Source organism: Mus caroli, unplaced genomic scaffold (assembly GCF_978045245.1).
Source record: "Mus caroli unplaced genomic scaffold, Mus_caroli_1 scaffold_5, whole genome shotgun sequence".
Classification (NCBI taxonomy): domain Eukaryota; kingdom Metazoa; phylum Chordata; class Mammalia; order Rodentia; family Muridae; genus Mus; species Mus caroli.
The window spans coordinates 85,879,621-85,904,605 of record NW_028227260.1 but is presented as its reverse complement, the minus strand read 5'-3'; the positions used below and the strand labels follow the sequence as shown (position 1 = coordinate 85,904,605).

The window sequence follows — 24,985 nt, the reverse complement described above, 5'->3', positions numbered from 1 at the left end:
TAGAGCTTTCAATTGTGCTGTCAAGCTGCTAGTGTATGCTCCCTTTAGTTTCTTTTTAGAGGCACTCAGAGCTGTGAGTTTTCCTCTTAAGGGTGCTTTTATTGTATCCCATAAGTTTGAATATATTGTGGCTTCATTTTCATTAAACTCTTAATGAAAGAATGGCTACCCCAGCTTATTTCTTGGTACATTTGCTTGGTAAATAATTTTCCAGCCTTTTACTCTAAGATAGTATCTGTCCTTATCATTGAGGTGTGTTTACTGTGTTCAGCAAAATGTTGGGTCCTGTTTATGTATCCAGTCTGTTAGTCTATGTCTTATTATTGGGGAATTGAGTCCACTGATATTAAGAGATACTAAGGAGAAGTGATTGTTGCTTCATGTTACTTTTGTTGTTAGAGGTGGAATTATGTTTATCTTCTTTTTGGTTTGTTAAAAGATTACTTTCTTGCTATTTCTAGGGTGTAATTTCCCTCATTCTGTTGGAGTTTTTCATTTATTATCCTTTGAAAGGCTGTATTTGTGGAAAGTTTTGTGTAAGTTTGGTTTTGTCATAGAATGCCTTGGTTTTTCCATCTAAGGTAATTGAGAGTTTCGCTGGGTATAGTAGCCTGGGCTGGCATTTGTGTTCTCTTAGGGTCTGTATGACATCTCCCCATGATCTGGCTTTCAGAGTCTCTGGTGAGAAGTCTGGTGTAATTATGATCAGTCTGCCTTTATATGTTACTTGACATTTTCCCCTTAATTCTTTTTATATTCTTTCTGTGTTTTGTCATTTGGTGGTTTGATTCTTATGTGACAAGAGGAATTTTTATTCTGGTCCAATCTACTTGGAGTTCTGTAGGGTTCTTGTATGTACATGGGCATCACTTTCTTTAGGTTAGAGAAGTATTCTTCTATAATTTTGTTGAAGATATTTACTGGCCCTTTAAGTTGGGAATCTTTGATCTCTTCTCTACCTAATATCCTTAGCTCTGGTCTTCTCTTTGTGTTCTGGATTTCCTGGGTGTTTTGGATAAGGAGCTTTTTACATTTTGCATTTCTTTGACTGTTGTGTCAATGTGTTCTTTTCTCAAGTTTCTCTCTCTCTCTCTCTCTCTCTCTCTCTCTCTCTCTCTCTCTCTCTCTCACACACACACACACACACACACACAAATACACACACACACAAATACACACACACACAAATACACACACACACACAGAGAAAGAGAGAGAGAGATGCATATATATTCCAATATTTACTATAAGAATGTTACTCACTTTGAATTTTTTCCCTTTATTTGTGACTTACCCTAATTTTTATTATTCATTATTCAACCTGATTTTTCAAATATGATTCTATTATCATAAAATATATCTCAACCACAGTTTCCTCTCCCTTCACCCCTGCTTTCCTCCTAATACCGCCCCTCTTCCCAGATTCACTCACTATCAGTTCCTTCTTCATAAAAGAGCTGGTCTGCCAGACAGAACAATACAAGATACAAGAAATTTCTCATATCAAGGTTTCACAATGCAATGCAGTAAGAGGAAAGGAGTCTTAAGAACAGGCAAAACAGTCAGAGATACATCCACTCCCACTGTTAAGAGTCCCACAAGAACACCAAACTAACAGCCATATCTTCTACTCAGAAAACCTGGTGCAGACTGATGCTTGCTACTTAAGTCTGTAAGTTCATGTGAGTCCTACTTATTCCACTTAGTGGGCTGTGTTCTCCTGATGTTCTCAAACCTTCTAATTCTTACAGTATTTCCTCTACCTCTTCTGAGAGGGTCCCTGATCTCTGATGGGAGACCTCCAGTTAAGATTCTCTCTCCAGCAAATTGCCTGGTTGGGGACCTTTGTACCTGTTCCTATCAGCTATCAGAGGAATCCTCTCTGATAACCACTGGATAAAACACCAAGTTATAAGGATAGTAAACCATCATTAGAGGTCAGGGATCATTTCATTTGTTTCTATTGTATTTTTAGTTTGGTTTGGTTTGTTGTTTTGTTTTGGTAGTGGTGTTTTGTTTTTCTTTTTTCTTTTTTCTTTTTCATCAGTCATGTATGGTTCAACCTAGGTGTCTGGTATCCAGTGCTCAATTGCTGGCCATCCAGACAGTATAGAATATAAGTACCCTTTCATGCTGTGGGCTTCATGCTAAATCAAATATTTCTTGGCCACTCCAATAAGTTCTATGCAACTTCTGCCTAACACATCTTGCAGGTAAGACAGATTGTAAGTGGAGGGTTTTGTGTCTTAGATGGTGTACAGATTTCTCTTTCAGTAGCTTGCTGGGTGCCTTCACATGACAAAGGGACTAGAAAGTAGGGCTGAAGGCTCTAAACCCACACCAATTTGACTTTTCTATGTTCATATGCTCAGTGGCAGTTGTCCTTGGCCATGGGCCCCTGCTGTTAGTTGGTTCTCACATCACCCTGGGCTGTTTAGACATCTCCAAAGAACCTCCTGGTCAACAACTTATCCTACTGTAACACAGTCCCACCACTGGAAGAATTGTGTCATTCATTATTAGGACTCTTCACTAGGGTCACCCTCATAGATTCCAAGAAGTTTCCACAACATTGGGTTTCCACGCATCCCCCTGATGCCCACAAATGAGCATATATGTCTGTTACTACAATTTCTTCCTCCATGATTTTAAAATGTCTCCTATGTCATGCTCTAATGATCAGTGCAACTGTTTACGTTTAATCATATTCTTCTAATTTCTCTGTAAACAAAATAAAAAATTATGCTATCTTGTTTATTTAGGAATCTTTCACAAAACTATTCTGTTTAAAATTTGTTTAATGCTTGTATCTATCTATACACTAATATCTATAGCTATGAATTGTGAAAAGCAATGTATACACAATGTAGAATACAGTACTACTACCAGATGGTTTGCCTTCTTATCCCATTGATATGGGAATGTATGTATAAAAAGAGATGTAAATATTAAATGTATATATTTGTACAAAACTATTATACTATAATTATATGATAAAAGCATTAGATGATAGACACTAGGAAAAAAAAGGGGGGTGATCTTCTCTAATTCATTTCCCTATCTCCAAAAAGTAAACAAAATAAGTCCACTTAAAAGTTCATGTGTTAGATCTTTCATATGTATATTTTTAGCTTGTGCATTCTGATTCAAGTAGTGTCCTATTGGTTCACATTTAAATATTCTTCTGGAAGTGTTATAGATGTAGTTTTGTAGTTGATTTTTCCCAATGTGTGTATATATTCTGCTGGAATGACAGTGTGTTAGTTATATCAATGCAAATACTAACAATCTATTGTTTTCCAAAATTCTAAATAATTGCATCTTCCAGGCATAGAAGTCTGAAACTGAACCAGAATCTAATACTTTGTGAATAAAGTAATAGAAGATAGGTCTATTGGCAAGAATTGAAATAGACTTTCTACAAAAATTCCATGCATCTGTCTTAGTTAGGATTTCTATTCCTGTAATAAAACACCATGACCATAAACAACTTGGTGAAGAAGGAATTTACTTTAGCTTACAACTCCCAGGTCATACTGCATTTCTAAGAAAAGTCTGGATAGAATGCAAATAGGGCAGGAAACTAGAGGCAAGTGATGATGCAGAAGCTATAGAGGAGTGCTGTTTACTGGCTTTCTTTTTTCTCTCTGGATTGCCCAGACTGCTTTCTTATAGGTCTCAGAACCTACCACCAGCACAGGGTGACACCATTCCGGGTGATCTGGGACCTCTCATATCAATCATCAATCAAGAAATGCATGTGGGGGACTTTTGGGATAGCATTGGAAATGTAAATGAAATAAATACCCAATAAAAACAAGAACATAAAAAAAGAAGTTTAGGGCTCATGAAAGGTGCTAGATTAATAGCCCAAGAGTAAAACTGTTTATCCCTTTAGTCATTTATTATTAAACCTTTTTAGAACAAAAAAAAAAAAAGAAAGAAAGAAAGAAAGAAAGAAAGAAAGAAAGAAAGAAAGAAAGAAAGAAAGAAAATGCATCACATTACCCACATTTCAATCTGATGGGGGCATTTTCTCTATTAAAGTTCCCTCTTTAAAAATGAATCTAGCTAGTGTCAAGGTGATATAAAAGTATATACAACATCCTATTTAAGCTTTAATAGAAAATATACAATTTTATAACTATATTTTATAAGTTATTTGTTTTTTGTTTTGTTTGTTTTTTAGACAGGGTTTCTCTGTGTAGCCCTAGCTGTCCTGGAACTCACTCTGTAGCCCAGGCTGGCCTAGAACTCAGAAATCTGCCTGCCTCTGCCTCCCAAGTGCTGGGATTAAAGGGTGTGCCACCTTTACCTGGTAATAAGTTTCTTTTAGTATAAAACCTAGGAAGCAGAAGTTTATGTATCCTTAAGGACCCTAGTAGTTCATTACTTACTATGTAGCACTTATAACACACACACACATACACACACATATATACATAAATACACATTAACACTAATATTACTATTGCCTATTTATGGGATAATATTGAAGGTATCATGAAATCTGTGTTTAGAGAGAATGATCACTTTAATTTTAAAGATAAACTCAAATAAATACATATCTTAAAAAACTCTCAAGCAAGTCTGAGAGAAACTCATTTCTACCTTTTGTCCCTAGTACCTATTACTTTCTTTTAGTGCCTGTGCTTTAAATTTATTTAAATGCTCTTTAATAAACAATCAAAAAGCGAAGCTGAAATAAAAATTACAATCTGTATGGTTACAGAACACTAAAATATAGAATGAGTTTGTTTAAGGATGGCTCTTTAAAATAGCTGTAGAAAAGAAAACCCACTTCTAATTTGCACAAAGGAAAATTGCTATGTAAAATGAAAAAAAATAAAAGAATGAAATAGCCAGGAGTGGGAATGAGTAAGTATGCGTAGCAAAATTTGCAGAAGAAATTAAGAAAATATCATAAGCAATTTTGTCTGAAAGAATAATTGTGAAAATTCTAGTAAATGAATGATGTTGTAGTATGATGTAAATTACTCAAATTAAGATAGGAGTAAGTAGAAAATTGAGTTACCTAATTACTTCAAAAAGCACATAATGGTTTCTAAGAGATCCACCACTGAAAAATGTACCAAGGTTTTTCAGAAATGAATTCAGTGCATTTCTATATTTTCAGCTATTTCAGAACATATAAAATGTAAAAGCTTATAATTCTTCTTGTAATGTCAGATTACAACACCCACAAAACTTAAAATTATGTTACAAGTCTGTATGAATCTCATGTTGGAATAAAATGCAAAAGAATATCTATTGTATTAAAATAGGAAATTGCTTGTAATTGCATCTAGGAAATAATAAACACTTAATAAAAGTTAGCTTCTATTTACAAAGGGTTATTATAGTTAAAAAAGAACAGAAAACCATAGACAATATGAACAAAACATAGAAATACTAAATAGCAAATAGTATTATAGTCATCATTCTTATAAAAATATGTTCAAAATATAATGTAAATCATGGAAACAAAAAATTACATAGTTTTACTTAAGGAACAAACCAAAAAACCATAAATCACAGAAACATCTGATGTTGGTGAGGCAAGTACTCAATGCTTTACATTTCTGTGTGGTTGTTTAGTTTGCAAAAGTGGGAGTAGAAATTATTTTAAGAGACATAGAGAGTAAATTGCCCCAAGGAAACAATGTTTTCTTACATTGTTTCTTGTACTGTTACAGCACAACATCAGTGAAGTTGCACATAGGAATTCTCAGCAGCCCAGACGGTTAAGTTTAAGCCAGACATGATTCAAACATGAAGATGGGATGTAAAGCAAGAAGTCCCACACATAGCAGAGGTTCAACTGATAGAGCTTGAGGGAGGAAAGTCAGGTTTGTTTCAGGTTGTAGTCTCTGGTATGTTGATCATACTCCTGTGAAGGCCACAGAGCCAATAGTATATGGAAGCTGAAATTGACCTTAAAGGCTTTTGTTTTTAAATAGAAAAAAACACAAGAATATAGTATTTGAAGAATGGAATTAAACTGGAAGGGTTTCAGAGAGAGGCTGATTATGATAAAAAGTTGTTGTATAAAAATTCTCAAAAAGGTATAAAATGGGGGAAAATATGAAATTGTAAACCTTTTTTAAATGTATGTGAAATGTCCACAAAAATTTATATACAGAAAAGTACATACACACATGTTTTAATCCAGTGAAAACTTTTACTTGAATTGGTATTGAAATGATACAGGTATCAATATTTGTCCAGAGTATGTAAAATAACACAAAAGAAAACCTACAAAAATCATAATACTATGTGAATGTCTACCAACAGGGGTGTGGATAGCTATTCTATGAAATGCCTAAGATGTGAAATATAACTTAACCATTAACCAGAATAAATCCTGGGGATATTGTTTAAAATAAAGTCATTTTTATCTGTAGCCCTTATTTGTTTAAGCCCTGTAGATTTTTGTCCATATAAAACTGCTTATATACATTTCTATTTTCTGAGTAGTGGGAAGAATGGCAGCAGGCAGGCAGCAGGAAGACAGCAGGAAGGCAGGCCAACAAGAACATACATAAAACCATAGCTGAGAACTTACATATTATTCATGAGATTGAAGGAGAGAGAGAGAGAGAGAGAGAGAGAGAGAGAGAGAGAGTAGGATGGATGGAGGGAGGAAGAGGGAGAGGGAAGGGATGGAGAGAGGGGAGGACAAGGGAAGGAGGGAGAGGATGGGAGAGGTAGGGGAAGGGAAGGAGGGAAGGGCAGGGAAGAGAAACTGAGCATATGCCTTGTGTTGTGTGGGCTTTTGAAAGCTCTAAGCCCACCTCCAGGGACACACCTCCTCCTACAAAGCCATACCTCCTAATCCTGACCTGGATACTTGCCACCCACTAGGAATCAAACATTCAAATTTATGTATGCTTTAATAAGGTTCATTCCTGTCCAAACTATCACAATGATAATAGACATCAAGAAAAAAAACATGAGGTTTTTTTTTTTTTTTTTTAATCTGATTGGGAGAAATTGAGAAGAAGAAACAGGGATAAGCAAAATAGAACAATTAATTCATGATCAATGTAATATGTCATTCAGACAATTGTACAAATAAAATGATTAAATGTATAAATAATATATAATTTAAATTTAGAATTTTAATCATTATTTCTAGCTGTTATATAAAAACTAAAATCTATGTATCAATGTAATATAAAGTTAGAATATTACCTACAACACATGATATTTAAATAAAATTAAATAAAACTCCTTAAATACCATGTATTTGTGGTGAAATTTTTCAAAATCTATTATTCTACCATTTTGAAGTGTTTACTGCAGGACTTTTTTAAAATAAAGTTATCCTACTATGCAAATTATAGGGCAGTACTTGCTGCTCCTATTATAATGTAAATTACTACCCCATCATCTGCCTTCACCAGACTCTCCCTTTCTGCTTTCCATGCTCAATCTACTCAGTTAGTTGACGTTGTAATCTCAATGTCTATAAAATCAACTTTTGAAGATTACACACAGGGGCTATGTTACACAGTGCTTGCAATTCTGGGCTTACTTTATTTGATATAATATAGCCATATACACTTCCATCTGTTTTATTGCAAATGAAGAAATTTTATGGTTTTCTATGATTGATTAAAAGTACATTGGTTATATGCACCACAGTTTCTTCCTCCACTCATTAGGTTATGGATACAAAGACTGTTTTCATTTGAACTAACAGTCTCTGTATTCTAAGAATATAGGATGACATACATTTCCCAGAAAGTCAAGATTTGTACGCCTAGTTGCCTGAATCTCATTTTTAAGTTGACTCTAGTTAGTATGTTGGGAACAGGACAGAGAACTGATATACTGTATCTTGGTGTGTTGCATGTTTCATGTTGCCATAACTAAATTCCCTTAGCAGCTTACTTGCCAAATAATGTTTTTTAACACATATTTTTAGGGGGCCTAAGATGTGTGATTAATATGGAAGATATGTTTAAATGGTGGCTGTGTGTGTGTGTGTGTGTGTGTGTGTGTGTGTGAGTGTGTGTGTGTGTGTTTATGTTGGAGTCAGGAGGTTGTAGAGAAAGAGATGTTTGTTATATGCCAAGAAAATAAGCAAAAATTAAAAAGTGAGATAACAACTATATTGTGGTAACTTTTATGCTAAATAATCCACTTTCTTTTTATCTATTCTTATAAATGAAAATATACTTCTTCTGAAATTGATGAAACTTCTTTTATGTTTACATGTTTTATTTTGAGTATTTACTGGGTTATTAGTAGGAAATGTATCTTAATTTCAGGCATCTTTTATGAGTTATTGCTGTTATACATTTTTGGGGGCGAACACTGGCCTCTTTAATGTTCAGTGATACATTCATATGCTAATGCTTTCATCTCCTAGGTGCGGTTTTAATATGGAAAATGAACTTAAAATGCATTTAATTTTATACTGTTTTTTAAAAAAGTCTGTGCTGTTGTTTGGCTGTAAAAATAGCTAAATGTAATGCTTTCACATATTGTTTTATTTACAATTAGTTATTTTCTATCTATTAACCAAATATTTTTTCCTTTTTAAAAAAAAATACAGGTTGATTTAGTGAATATAGGAAGCACTGACATAGTGGATGGAAATCATAAACTCACTCTTGGTTTGATTTGGAATATAATACTCCACTGGCAGGTAAATATATTATTCGACATTGCCTTTTTATGAAGCATGTTGCTAATCTTTTATTTCATTTCAATCTTTGACCTGCAAAATAAACACCAATATCATTAATATATCTAAACATCTTTCTAGGACTAATGTTTAAGTTTACATGTTATATAATTTTAGATATTGAGAATTAATATAAAATATGTTCTGGTATACTTGTAGGACTATTGTTGAAATTCTGTCATTGGGTAAGTATGGCAGTATATAGAAGAAAAAAAATCCCATCTAATCTAAAAGTTATAACAAAATATGTGCATTTCACAATGTATAGAGTTTTATAAGAAAATTACCTTTCCTTTTAGTCACCAGTGTCAAAGGACTAAACTTTTATCAAACATGTATATTCACAATATATGCCTATAATAATGAAAGATTAGTAGGATGGAAATATTTTTATGAATATGCCTGTTACACAGTTGGATTTTGAAACTCTTTCTCAATTACTTGAGTAAACCAATTCAAAGATTCTTTGGTTCAGTAAAAAGAGTATGAATATTTAAAATCATTGCAACATGAACTTAAATTCAAACATACTCAGTTACTATCTTTTTAATTAATTGATTTTTAAAATTATCTTTAATCTTTTTTTTTACAGTCCAATCATTATCCCCCTCCCTGTCTGCCCTCTGACTGTTCCTCATACCATACTGCCTCTCTGATCTCCAAGAGGATATCCCCAACTCCTACTCTTACCCAATCAAGCCTCCCTGCTCCCTGGGGCATCAAGTCTCTCCAGGCTTAGGTGTATCTTTTCTCACTGAGTCCAGAGCAGGCAGTCCTCTGTTATATATACGTCAGGGGCCTCCTATCAGCTGGTATATACTGCCTGGTTGGTGGCTCAGTGTCTGAGGGATCTCAGGGGTCCAGGTTAGTTGAGACTGATGATCTTCTTATGGGGTTGTCCTCCTCCCTCATTCAACTACAGGGGCCCCAACTTCAATCCATTGGTTGGATGTAAGGCTCCAAGGCCTGACACTATTACTAATGCTATGGTGTGCTTACAGACAGGAGCTGCCCTCCAAGAGTCCCAACAATTAGCTGACTGAGACAGATGCAGATGCTCACTCATTGACTATCTTAATGACATTGGATGTAATGTCATACCTTTATGGGCCATAGTCCTTTTGTTGTCAAATGAGAAAAGAGTGAGAATGTTGATGTTCTTTATCAGGATTAAATAAAAAACTTCTGTGGAAAATAGGGTAGAACACCATTGTTTACTAGAGAAACATCACAACAATGATGAGGATTGCTTTACGTGATCAAAATAACTTTTCAAGTTGGAGATACGTGAGATATACCTGCTCTTTCTTTTCTACTATTAGGAATTGTACTCTTCTCTCCATCCTCCCCACTATCTCTTCAGAAGGGGACAATTTTAGCATTTTTATACTACCTTGAAGAGAAATTTGTGTGTCTTTGAAATCCATCTAAGCTACTACTCCTTAGAGGACCATGAAAACATTTCTGTGTACATATTTGTCTTTTTTAGACATGTCACTTCAGTATGATCTTTTAATATCCATTGTTCTCTGTGTAGATTCTTTCACTGATATAATATTGGGGTGCCTCCTTATTGCCACTATTATTTTACATTCTTTGTTGATTTTTAGTTAGAATGGTAATATTACTTGGCCTTACTTGGAGAGTGGAGGGACCAGAGGTGTACCTAATTAACTTAGCACCCATACTGATAATCCCATTGACCTGACATATTTTTACTTTGAGTGGGCTCAACTACATTTCATAACAGTATGGAGAGAACAGAGAGCAAACGTAGGTGTTAACATGAACCAAATCCAGCATGTTTCTAGCCATTTTCGTATAGTAATGGTATCAATAAAACCAGTGATGTGGCAACATATCCTGCCTACCACCAATTATTTCATTATACTGCTCAGTACTTTCCAAAGTATTTTAAAGGAGGAATATTTTTTGTACAATCAATTGTTTGTAGAGCTAAAGCTGAAACATTTCAAAAATGAAATATGGCACTCAGGACCACAGCCAAATGTCAGGAGTGCTTGGTGGAATGGCTGCAGTAGTTTCTAACACATTCTCCATTGCTGTATTTCTCTCATGACCTAGTAACAGATTGTGGAATGACCCAGTTTGTATTGCAGACACCAACTCTGACAAAGCAAGGAGGACAAATCAAGCATCCACAGATCTCCACAAGGCTTTTAAAATTGTGTTTGTCATTGAATTTATCTTTCCTATGATGCCATCCATTCTTATCTCATCTAGTTCCTTTGCAACTCCTTCTCCACTTAAAAGGGATTGTCAACATTATCCTTTTTGACACTTCCTTCATTTGGATTTAAGTATCAGTGTTTATTTTTTCTGGGGGTGTTGAAGAATGCTTTATACCCAGAAATAAGAATCCTTGTTTAGTTTCTTCTAATCTAAGAAATTCTTATAGAGTGTTACTTTGCACTTGTGTACTTAAATTTTCTTTCTAGATATCTCTCTTTCTCTTTTAGCTTGCTGACCCTGATTTATTAAAACTACTTCACAATCCAAACCAAAACTATGTTGCTCAATATTCATCATTACCCTATGTTCATCATTACCCTGTTAGCAACTATTCTTCCTCCTATGAGCTTAAGATCAATGTTTTAGGGACGTAAGCTCAGCCTGAGGAAACACATAGAGAGAAAACTAAAGACTGGTGACACTTGTATGGTATGGACTAAGTTCTCCCCTCTGCTGGCTAAGCTAAGGAGAATTCTCAATTTTAGGTGGGATTCGCATTGGGATTTTTTTTATATATATATTATTTTCCATTTTTACAACTTCCACTTACCAGAGAATGCCATGCATGCTTTGTGCTGCTGAAAGCCCTTTCTACAAAGTCCTGCCAAACTATAAACAAGCCACTTATTTCACTGTGCCTCAGTAGAGAAGGAAGTCTTTTTTTTCTGCACTGCCTGACTACCATTGCATTCTGGGACGTAGCTTATGAGGGCAAATCTACACTGACCACATGTTTATTAAGCAGAGCTTTGGAGACTGATGTCCAGAGGACAGAAGCAGCAAGAGTTGAAAGGACAAGGGATATAGCCTCACAGTGGCAGAGAATCTAAAGTGGCCTTATTTAATACCAAGGTGAACCTGGGGCAACAGTGATCCAATTGAGGTTCAAATAGCTGATAGTTTATATTGTTCCTTTTCATCAGCAATGAGATATATGTGGCTGTAGAAAATCTGTGACCTTTGGTGACAGAGCTCGGAAATTCAGATAGTTTCAGAAAAGACTAATAGCTGGGCTCTTTCTGATAACACAGTAACAAACCCTTCCTTGTAGTGGAGTCTTTGCTGGTATAGCTTTATGTACATTATAAAATTGTTTGCCTAGTTAGCTAACTGCATCATTTTTCCTTGACCTATTTTTCACTGTTTTCAAGCTGGAACTCTGGACCCTGCACACACTAAAAATGTTTCCAAACAATCATCTACATTTAAAGCTTTTCATAATCATAATTACATTCCAATTAATAAATATACACATATTTATCTCAGTTGCTACTTTCTCTTATTGGCACTGTAAACTGTGAAGACAAGACATTTTCTCCTTCCTGGTTCACCTTTTTAGCCATCTCAATGATTTCCTGATAACAATTTTTATGTACGAAGAGAGAAACAGTGATTTATATATTACCCTTTCTTTTTTTCTCAGCAACATTTTGCTCAAGTAGATGCAATGCCAATGAGGCTGAAGCTGATAAGCTGAATTAGACACATGATGATGCTGAAAACATTTTGGATTCAATCCTGTGTTGTCCTTAAACATTATGCACATAGAGGGCAGTATGGTCAAGCATTTCACAAATGAGTCCCATTCATTATTGGAGGGTTGCCTGATCAGAGAAAATCCATCATCACCAATATAACATTATTGGCTGATTTCAACCCTGCTTCAGCAAGTACATAAAGCAATTGTTCCCGTGGCTATAACTGTAGGTTGTGCAAGTGATAATTTTAGAATGTACTATGAAATATTTTATACTGTATGTGATTATTTGACCTATTTATTCACAGAGTAAGTGGGTATAAATAAGTCAGAAAAGGAATACAAATTTGGACAATCTATCCTTAAGAGGGAGAAAGAGCTATCAACATATTGTACCATACATGATGCACAGATTTCATACCTTTAAGCTATTACCATGCCAACAAATATCATCTCTAAGTGTATGTGTTTAAAAATCAGATTTGGTATTATATCCTACAATTTGCATTCAACCAACAATTTATAAAACAATGACTAATATGAGATGTTAAAATATGTATTTACTGAGAAAGCATTTGTTATTCTCTTTATTGAGAAAAACATCCAAAACAAAACATCATATTTATAATGTACATTGATACATTATGATGTAGTATATATGGGCACAACACATTTTTGCACATAAGTACCTTATGTTTCCAGCAAAGAAAGACATGTAGGTAAGCATTAATCACATTTACTTGCATACTGTTTCAAGTATCTCATAATAGACCCATACTAGTTTTTAAAAGAAACAGAAGAGTTATTTAATAGATTCTTTAAATTAAACTATCTGTAACAAAATACCACTGCATTCTTGAAATATTTAAAAATGTTTAGAATGTACATTTACATCAGAATACTTAGGGGAATGAAAATTTGAAGCTCAATAACTTGTACCTACTCAATGCCTGGGAACAATTGTGTTGAAAGAAATTAGTGAAAAAAAACCTAAGGCAAATATTTATAGATGTTAGATATACATAATCTTTTTTTACACAATGTTAACTTGTTGATTTTTAAAATTTTAAGCAAGGAAACATCTTATTTATGGTTATGATTGCTTTGATGAAACACCATGATCAAAGTAACTTAAAGAACAAATGGTTTATTTGGCTTACATTTCTATATTACTGGTTACCATCAAAGGAAGTCAGGGCAGGAACACAAAAAGGGCAGGAATTTGGAGGCAAGAAGTAATGAGGAGGGTATGAAGGGGTGCTGATTCATGGCTTGTTCATTATGGCTTGCTCAGCCTGTTTTCTTATAGAATCCTGGATCATTAGCCCAGGGGTGGCCCCACCCACAATGGACTGGGCCAATTCAAATCAATCACTAAGTTAGAAAATGCCTTTGAGACTTTTGCCTATGGATGCATCTTATGGAGACATTTCTCCATTGAGGTTTTCTCCACACAGATGAGTTTAGCTTGTGTCTAGTTGACATAAAACTAGCCAGTATAGTTAAAAAACAAAATGTGCATTCATTTGTGTAATAAAATTTATTTTTTTAAATTTTGCTGTATTTTTGATTATTATGGTAACAATCTTTGTGGAGATAAATAATCTACTGTTTAAACAGGAAATTTGCTGAGTTTCATAAAGTAAGTTAATAGCAAAGGAACAAACAATGTGCTTCATAGACATACATTTTCTTTAAAATTTTGATTGAACTAGAATTACATCACTTTTTTCTCACTTTGCTCCTTCCAGCCCCTACTGGTTCCCCCCTAACTCCCAAATTGATAGTCTATTTTTTTTATTATTATTACTGATACATATGTATGCACGGGCCCATAAACATACACAAATAAAACCCACTGAAGAAATTTTGTTATTATAAACAAACATTTTCTTACTAAGTCTGCTTTTTCTTTGTAAACATTGGTAATTTAGCTCTTCTTGACTAAGAATGTGTTTTTTGCCCTCTCTTTTCTAGCCTATTGAAATATAGAATAAAGAGCAAGTCTCAAAATAGTAGTTTATTCTAGTCAATTCTTGTAAAGTAGTTTAGTCTAGGGATAATTCCTAACTAGAGTCAATTCTGACTCAATAAAATACATGACTTTTAATCACTTATTGACCCCTATATTCCCACAATTTATCTCTGAAATCTAAGTACATTCTTATTAAAGCATGACAGATACTTGTTTGGGCAATTTGTTCTCTTACTAAAGTTATATGTTAACATATAGGTCAAAAATGTGATGAAAACTATCATGGCTGGATTGCAGCAAACCAACAGTGAAAAGATTCTTCTGAGCTGGGTTCGACAGTCAACACGTAATTATCCACAGGTTAACGTCATCAACTTCACCTCTAGCTGGTCCGACGGGTTGGCTTTGAATGCTCTTATCCATAGTCACAGGTACATTTATTTTGAGATTTAACTTTTTAAAGCATTTATTTAGACAGTGATGATGTATTTTATTGCTCTGTGGCCACTCTACTAGGCCACATGCTGTTAACAATACCAATCTAAGATCCTTTGAAATAGACTAAATATATTTTTAGTACTTGATTATTTATTTGAGACAGGATCTCTTTAGGTAGGGTAGGCATAAAACTCTTGTCACAGCTCTGAGAGTAATGAGATTACATGCTTTAAACATCATGACCAAGATTTTTCTAATTTATAGTTATATATGGCTATGATTGAGGGAGGAAGATAGATATGCCCATTTTCTACTGAGACTTCTAACAGTCAGATAGTTTCATAACTCTGTTAATAAGGATTGGTTTTAATTGAAAAAAAAAGTAACAATTTGGGCCTAGATTATAGAGGTCAATGTTGTTCCAAATTTTATGTAAGTATTTTTAGTAGGCTCACCATCCTCAGATAAATAATGTGCAGGGAAACATGTCATATGGAACAGAAGCTTACAGAGCAAATATTATGATATGCTGGATTCTTTTTTTCTAGTCAAGATTAAAATAGACTACAGATATCTTAGCAACCATGGCAAAAGGAAGGTTATAGTGAGTTCTATAACTCAGTGTTCAGAGCATCAATAGAAACAATTGCTGTATAAAAGTAAAGCCATTTCTGTGACTCAAGGAACAGCAGCTGATCTCTGAAACTTCATAGACAGAACAGTGTATTATATTAAACCAAACAGCTTTTACTATAGTCCAGATAATGTTATGATTCATGTGATGCTGAAATAATTGTTTACTTTTCTTGGATAATGAAGTGTAGCAAATTAATTTATAATAGCTCAGCTAAAATCAAAGCCATATGGGAAAGATGCACATATATGTCCAAAATTCTATGTAAAATCTATTATAGCAATACATTTATATGTATAAGCAATACAGCACCACTATATATATGCTGTATCATTTAGTACTTCCCCCAGGAAACATCTGCTTTCGTCTTATTATTAACTCTCTTTCTTTTTTTTAAGTTTAGTCAAATGTATTGTTTAATTTCATTTTTTATAAATGCCACTGGACTTAATCTTCCCTGAATCTCCATGCTGGGAGTAACCTTTGTCACTTATATTTATCTTTTCACTGTTTCCTTTTCTTTTTCACCAAGTGTACCATTTCTCTATACTGATCTCGATTCCAGAGAAGCTCAGAATATAAATTTTCCTTGTGATAAGGCTAACCTGAAGGGCAAACTCAAAGTAAGCATCTTTGTCAGGTGTCATGCTCCAGCTGGGCTTAATTAGCCCCATCCAGACTGGGTTTCCAGGTGAATGCCTTAGCAAACTTTGACTATAGAATGAAGCCTGACTGGCCCCCGTCTGCATATTTAACAAAGTAAACACACTGGTTTTCATAAGTACAATGAAAGAAAAAATTTACAGCTTTGGTACAGTAAAGTAAGAAAGGATAGAGCTATTGATTCTGCCTCACAAGTTTGTGCTCATTTATGCAGTCACATGAAGGGCCTGAACAAATATTGATCTTGCTCTTCAGGTACACATTTGCAGATAAGCAAAAATATTGAGGATCTGGTTATGTGCTCCTTGTTGGCTCTTTAATATTTTCTTTTCAAGTGGGAGAGTTCACTCCGGGAAGGATGTTCATGCACCATAGTTGCTAATTAATATTTTTATGATGTCTGAATATATTTGTAAGTAGTACAAGGAAACATCTAGATTGTCCTGTCCCTGACACAGACTTTCTCTGCCACTGTGTATCTGCATTTATGTATTCTCCCCCATGGTACTAAATGAGTCATCAATAACTATGTCTTTATACATTGCGTGTTTAGTTTTCAAGATGTTCCTCACAGTTGCTTAATGCTGTTTCATGAATCATCTGTCTCTTTGTCTCTGACAGATGTTAATACTGTTTATCTAAAGAAAAAAATCATTGTTGGACTTTCTGATCCAAGGTAATTGTCATTGCCACTCTGAGGAATGTCATTCAGTGCCCTGATTTCAATAACTGAATGACTAGGCTATATAGAACAAAGGAATGTGTTTAATATAGAGCACAGAAACCTTGGAAATTAAAAGGTTTATGCTAAACACAATATCCAGTACAAGTTGAAAGGAAGCCAGGTTCCACTTTTATAGAAAAAAACCTTGATAACTGATAAGAAATATGCATGAAATAAGAACAGTAAATTATAATACCTTTAAAACTGTAATTAAATTTTCATACTAATTTCTTTATTTTCTGCTATGGGATGTGATTTAAGAAAAAGTTATCCATTATATTACTGATAACTCCTTTTGGTCTGAATTTATTGTAGAGTAAAATGAGGTACACCCAAAGGTAAAAATGGGCAGTGCTCAAAGAGACAATTTGTGGAGGAAAAGAATAGATTCAGCAATGGTCAGTGAGACCATCTTAGGACAAATTTTAGAGGGGTGAGAATAGATATTGGCCAAAATGGCAACTGTGCCAATGTATAGTTTTTTAGGTAAGCATTATACTCTTTCTTAAAAGTTCCTAGAACAGATACCTTTTTTCTGAAGTGCACTATCTTGCTAAAGCTATTGATGGAACCTTTTGAATTGACTCCTCCTAAAGTAAAGACAAGGACTTATTTTCCTTGCATACAAGAAAGCCCAAACAAGATAATGGGATTTTAATCTTGGCAGTATAGAAAGCCATGTCTCAACCAAGGGAAAAAGATAGATTCAGATCCAGAACCAATTTATTGACCAAAGCCATGAAATTTCACTTTCTGCATTCATAAGCTGCTGATTATGAGGGAGGGTCCATGCTCATAACCTTTAAGCCTATTAATATCTATCTAGTTACCTGACAGTCATGCACAAGAATTGAAATCCTAAATATATTTAGAACATAGCTATTTAATTACTTAGATGTTGGATTTTTTAAGGGATTTTGAGAGGATTTCCTCAGAAGAATATCCTTTATACGTTTTACTCGGGAGTAATTAATCAAGTTGTAAATTTCTAGAAGCTTGATGACTGTAACGAAATATAAAACTATGGCAAAGGGCCTAACTCCTTTCTAGGAATTAGTTAATTGTTGTTCCCAAGTGCCATCCCTGTAAATTCTGATCAGAACTTGTTTTTATCTGGGTGAAAGTCTGTATCTGATTTCTTAATGGATTTAAAATCCTTATAGCACATATTATAGATAGACCATTATAATTTGTTGAATCTGGTGACATATTAGAGGTTATATGCAATAATTTACAAATAGATCTGAATATAAAAAGGTTAGCCATAAAGTACTTTTAGAAAGGCTTAGGGCTAGAGCTACATAAGGACCTAAGTGAACTTCAGAGAGTGCTTAGTAGCATTGTCTTCCAGGTAATACATAGAAAGAGATAGATAGATGCATAGATAGATCGATAGATATTCATATAATAATATTGGGACTATATATAAGTATAATATATGTTATATGTGAGATAATAAGTTTTATTCTTATACATTTTTACTTATGTGTATTTGTTTGTATCCGTCAGATTACACATGCTATATGTGTAGGTGCTTGAAGAGGCCAGAATAGTACACTGGATCCATTGAGAGGTATAGTTACAAGCAGTTGTGAGCTGCTCAGCACAGGTATAGGGAATAGAATTTAGGTCCTCTGAAATAGAAACAAGCATTCTTATACTGTTAGAAGTCTCTTCAGACTAATTTTGTCCATGCTTTTTACTGGATAATTTTGGGGTCTTATTGCTCCATTCTGCTTTTTCAGAGGACTGAAATATCCAAAAGGAATAAAGACAATATTTGATTCCTAAAGATATATTTACAGACTGAATCATAATGGAAATAAAGAAAAGGTCATTATGGCCTTAAAGGGATTTCAAGAAACTAGTTTAAAGAATACATTTAGTTGTCAGCATTTGAAAAAAATACAGCATGATTATCAAAAATTTAAAGGTACATAATCTAAGGAATTCCATGCCAGTGAAGATATTGTTCAAGCTCAAAGCATAAAACATTTAAAAACTAATTTTCAATGTCTTAGATTAATATGATTGTTACTTCCAGCTTTTCTTTCCTCCTTCAAAACTCTCTCATGTGTCCTACCTTCTTTCGAATTCATGGCATAAACATGACCTGAACAAGGAGAATAACAATAGTCCTGCTAACATGGAAGGAAGAAAGCTCTCAGAGGTTTCACTTAGACAAAGAACTACAGGCAACTAAGGAATGCATGAACAAGAATAACAATGTTTCCCGGGGAAGAGCACATATATTGATCATTCAATACCAAATAGTAGTCAACCTTGAAAACGTGTGTGTATGTATGTATAATTTGATAAAGACTAAACATACTGTGTTTTTTGCATTTAGAAGTATGTCTTTGTATATAAGTATATACACACACATATACATATGTAACAACAATTAAAGTAACTGGTTTTTAAAAAGTAAATCTTTTATTTTATCTATTCTTTGAGAATTTCATATATGATTTTAATGTAGTTTTGATACAGAAAACGGTAAAAATCTATGGGCCTTGATCAGGTTTATTCTATTTCCAGTTAATGAGTTAAAAGGCAAGAAAAATTTCAAGCACAACATGTAGCAAACCCAACAAACAGAATTAGCAACTGAAGGAAGGTGTTTACTGGGGAGGCAGAACACACACATGCAGCAGGCACACAGTGTAAATGATCTTATGCAAATCAGAGGGCAGACTCAGAAATTTGAAGATCCCAGTCTCTTCCAAGGACTGGGGCTGAAAAGTCTCTAGAGAGTTTGCTTCTTCTAATTTAACAGAGCCCAGATAGGATGGTTAATTGACTAGCAAATGTTGTTGACATGTGCAAATCTAGCCTTGAACTTATGAAATCAGTCCATCAGCTAAAGGCTTGCTAGCAGGAAACAAAAGCCAACAAGGCTTTCTTTTGAGGAGTCTTAGAGTGGCTTTATGTTTTAAAACCCCAAAGGAACATTAAGAATGCTGACATGTGGCACATGGCATAGTGGCTAATAAAACATTGCTCTTGCAGAGGACCAGAGTTTGAATCCCACTATTCATACTGAGTTGTTAACAACTGCCCTGAGCTGTCATGCTTTTGTCTTGAGTCAAGAGGGTGAAAGAGAAGCCAGCCACTTTGTGAGTTTGCCAAGTTATAATATCTGCATCAGTATATGCAATCCAGGAATCCCTATCCTTCATTTGTATTATGAATAATGGTAGGATTTTATTACTGTGCATTAGACAATAATAAAATCCTATTGTGTGTCCTACAAAAATGTCTTCGATGGAGTTACCTAGCCATGACCCCTTTCTCTGTTTGCATACCAGGGAGTCTCTCTAACACCTAGTCTCTCATTTCAACCTCTGAAATCTTCCTAACTGCTAGTAGGTTCTTGGGAATACTCACTAATCTTCTTGTTTTTAATTTTTTATTAGGTATTTTCTTCATTTACATTTCCAATACTATCACAAAATTTCCCCAGACCCTCCCCTACACACCCACTCCCACTTCTTGGCCCTGGTGTTCCCCTGTACTGAGGAATATAAAGTTTTCAAGACCAATGGGCCTCTCTTTCCAATGATGGCCTACTAGGCCATCTTCTGATACATATGCAGCTAGAGACACAAGCTCCGGGGGGAGGGGGTCATTGGTTAGTTTATATTGTTGTTCCACCTATAGGGTTGCAGTTCCCTTTAGCTCCTTGGGTACTTTATCTAGCTCCTCCACTGGGGGTCCTGTGATCCATCCATTAGCTGATTGTGAGCATCCACTTCTGTGTTTGCTAGGCCCCGGAATAGTCACACAATAGACATCTATATCTGGGTCCTTTCAGCAAAATCTGGCTAGTGTATGCAATGGTGTCAGCATTTGGAAGCTGATTATGGGATGGATCCCCGGATATGGCAGTTTCAAGATGGTCCATCCTTTTGTCTCAGCTCCAAACTTTGTCTCTGTAACTCCTTCCATGTGTGTTTTGTTGCCAATTCTAAGAAGGGGCAAAGTGTCCACACTTTGGTCTTCTTTCTTCTTGAGTTTCCCATGTTTTGCAAATTGTATCTTATATCTTGGGTATTCTAAGTTTCTGAACTAATATCCACTTATCAGTGAGTACATATTGTGTGAGTTCTTTTGTGATTGGGTTACCTCACTCAGTATGATGCCCTCCAGGTCCATCTATTTACATAGAAATTTCATAAATTCATTCTTTTTAATAGCTGAGTAGTACTCCATTGTATAAATGTACCACATTTTCTGTATCCATTCCTCTGTTGAGGGACATCTGGGTCCTTTCCAGCTTCTGGCTATTATAAATAAGGCTGCTATGAACATAGTAGAGCATGTGTCCTTCTTACCGGTTGGGACATCTTCTGGATATATGCCCAAGAGAGGTATTGCTGGATCCTCCGGTAGTACTATGTCCAGTTTTCTGAGGAACCGCCATACTGATTTCCAGAGTGGTTGTACAAGCTTGCAATCCCACCAACAATGGAGGAGTGTTCCTCTTTCTGCACATCCTCACCAGCATCTGCTGTCACCTGAATTTTTGATCTTAGCCATTCTGACTGGTGTGAGGTGGAATCTCAGGGTTGCTTTGATTTGCATTTCTATGATGATTAAGCATGCTGAACATTTTTTCAGGTGCTTCTCAGCCATTTGGTATTCCTCAGGTGAGAATTCTTTGTTTAGCTCTGAGCCCCATTTTTAATGGGGTTATTTGATTTTCTGGAGTCCACCTTCTTGAGTTCTTTTTATATATTGGATATTAGTCCCCTATCTGATTTAGGATAGGTAATGATCCTTTCCCAATCTGTTGGTGGCCTTTCTGTCTTATTGACGGTGTCTTTTGCCTTACAGAAGCTTTGCAATTTTATGAGGTCCCATTTGTTGATTCTTGATCTTACAGCACAAGCCACTGCTGTTTTATTCAGGAATTTTCCCCCTGTTCCCATATCTTTGAGGCTTTTCCCTACTTTCTCCTCTATAAGTTTCACTGTCTCTGGTTTTAAGTGGAATTCCTTGATCCACTTAGATTTGACCTTAGGAGATAGGCATGGATCAATTCACATTCTTCTACATGATAACCGCCAGTTGTGCCAGCACCATTTGTTAAAAATGCTGTCTTTTTCCCACTGGATGGTTTTAGCTCCCTTGTCAAAGATCAAGTGATCATAGGTGGGTTCATTTCTGAGTTTTCAATTCTATCCCATTGTTCTACTTGTCCGTTGCTATACCAGTACCATGCAGTTTTTATCACAATTGCTCTGTAGTACAGCTTTAGGTCAGGCATGGTGATTCCACCAGAGGTTCTTCTATCCTTGAGAAGAGTTTTTGCTATCCAAGTTTTTTGTTATTCCAGATGAATTTGCAGATTGCCCTTTCTAATTCGTTGAAGAATTCATTTGGAATTTTGATGGGGATTGCATTGAATCTGTAGATAGCTTTTGGCAAGAGAGCCATTTTTACTATATTGATCCTGACAATCCATGAACATGGGAGATCTTTCCATCTTCTGAGATCTTCTTAACCACTTCTAGCTGACAAAGGGTGGATGAAGGGAGGGCAACAGTCAGGATGTAGTGAGAAGGACTGATCTCAGTGGCCGTGAAAAAGCGCCACTGATTACAATGACACATAATATGACACAGCAAGGTCATGGTTGTATCTTCTGAATTTGTCATATGATAGCAGTAATATTGATAGCATAAATGGGGGACTATATGTAGTAATATAATTCCTACTAATAGTATAGTTTAAAAAAATAGTTGAGAATGTCTTGCCCTAATGAGGTGAAGAAAATAGGAAAGAAAACCATCCAAAGAATCCTTGGCAGGTTATTTCATAGGGATCACCTACAATGATGATTTCTGTGCCTTTATCAAATACTTACACTTAAATGTATATTGTGTCCAGTGCCATTTTCATAGTTTTCCAGTTCCAGGAGTCTTTTTATCTGCCAATTTGAGATAAGAAATTAGGCACTGAGTTTATTCTATTGTAACTTCATGGAAAACATGAAGAGATTGAGGAAAATTCCTAGGCATCATGATTGACATGTTTGTTTCTTTCCTTTTCATTTTTTTATTCTGAATATGGTGAAGCATAATGATGTTCTTTTTACTATCAAGAACAGTTAATGATCTGGCCACTGGTGACCTTGAATTAACCTTGGAAATCCTAGACCCCATCAGCACAGTGAAAATGAGAATAGGAAGCACTATTGGAAGTTTGCCAAATCCTTGTTGATTCTCTCAACCAACTTCTTGTGAAGGCTAGTCATAGCCATTGAAAGGGTTGTCAGTGAGACCAAAGATGGCTGATTTGAGATTGCATATGACTGTGCTTCTACTTAAAACTAGTTTTTACTTATATCCCAGGTATCATTAGTACATCAATATTTCAGATCAAGAATAAGATGGCATGGTTACTGTGGAATGCCTATAAATCACTCCTAATATAATCTATAGAGATTAATAAGCTAGGAAAATGCAACTTCTGATGTGCAGACATTAGCTTCATGCAAGGATTCTTGGGAGGCAAGAACAAGGCGGGGACCACACTGATTTACTTACATCTTCATGCACAGAATAAAACAAGGTTAGGACAACATGGGATATGAGAGACAAAGACTATTTCCCTCCAAATATCATCATTAAAATTATCAGGTAGAGTGGATACCACTCCATTTCTAGCTCATCTGTAGTACTGGTAAACTTTGGGAGGAAATGGACACTGGGAGACAGGCAGTAGCTCCCTCTAAGCTGTGGATAGCACACTAATTCATTCTAATCATCCTATGTAGAACATAACACAGATAGAATGAAATGAATTTCGAGAGTCAGCCACTAGCTTTCCCCAAGCCTACTCTGTAGAATATAATCAGATGGAAATCAGAGAACACTTCTCACATATTCCACTGGATGAACAAGTTAGGACGACACATGTTATGAAAAACATGGATTAGCTTCCACCAATTCTCTGTTGTAAGATAGACTGAGTTTGAATACACATTAGTTCACTCCTATTTTCCCATTCAGTATGTAGGTCATTGTATGATGGCATGAATTGTGAAAGACAGACACTAGCTTTATCCAAGCATCCTTATAAAATAGACTGACATGAACAGCATAATAATTCTCTCCTAACCTTGTGTGTAGGAAATATTGGGATTTGGACAACATGGATTCTGAGAATAGATATTAGCTCCCTAAAATACTACTTCATGGGACATACCTACTTGGGAGATACAGAAAACTCTAGTTCATTCTTAACTTCCTCTTTACGACAGATACAGGTATGGATTTCATGGATATTGAAAAACAGACATTGACTCCATCCAAGACATTTTGGTAGGACACACCAAGGTCTAATGCACAGTAATAAAATCCTAACCTTATCCATAACACAAATGAAGGATAGGAATTCCTGGATTGCATATACAGATGCAGATAGTATAATAGTTCATTCCTAACCTCCTCCATGGGAAAATTATTGTTAGGACTCTAGGGGTATTAAATGTAAGACAGACTGAGTTTGAGAACAAACTAGTATACATTTAACATGTTCAGTATAACAGACCTAAATTAGGATGGCAAGTAATCTAACAGATACAAGCTTCCTACCATTCTCTTCTATATCAAATACTGAGCACACTAGTTTACTTCTAACTGCTTTGGTGGGACAGATCAAGATTATTATAATTAGAAACTCAGAGACAGACACAATTTGCATATAGCACTTTTGCATACCATAGACTGTGGTATACAGCAAATGGATCAGACCTATTCTTATCTGTAACACAGATGAAAGTTAAGAAAACATGGATTATAAAGGACCTATCTCCCACTAAACTTCCATAGGATAAATGAATGCAAAAACCACACTAGTACACTCATAGCCTCCTTTCAGGAGGCTGATCAACCTTATTTCAGTATTGCCTCTGAGATACAGACAATAGTGACCAACAGGTCTCCTCTATAACACAGATTGAGATGGAGATCACAACAGTACAATCATACCATTAGTTTGATAGATAATGTGAGGAAAACCTGAATTCTATGGGGCAAACACTTGATTCCTTAAAGACTCTTCAATATACCCTTTGGCATGGAGTGTAATCTAATTCGGTATTAAACTTACCCATA

The 24,985-nt window shown here is 35.2% G+C and overlaps 1 protein-coding gene across 3 annotated transcripts in view; it reads left to right on the top strand.

Moving 5' to 3' along the window:
* The window catches only part of Dmd (dystrophin), a 2,436,643-nt gene that overhangs the window by 555,348 nt on the left and 1,856,310 nt on the right, over positions 1-24,985 (top strand). For all 3 annotated transcript variants that reach the window (XM_085838134.1, XM_085838135.1, XM_029473188.1), the window contains exons 5-6: positions 8,564-8,656; positions 14,659-14,831. In XM_085838134.1, coding sequence (XP_085694260.1) covers positions 8,564-8,656; positions 14,659-14,831 — 266 coding nt within the window. The remainder of the gene's footprint in view (positions 1-8,563; positions 8,657-14,658; positions 14,832-24,985) is intronic.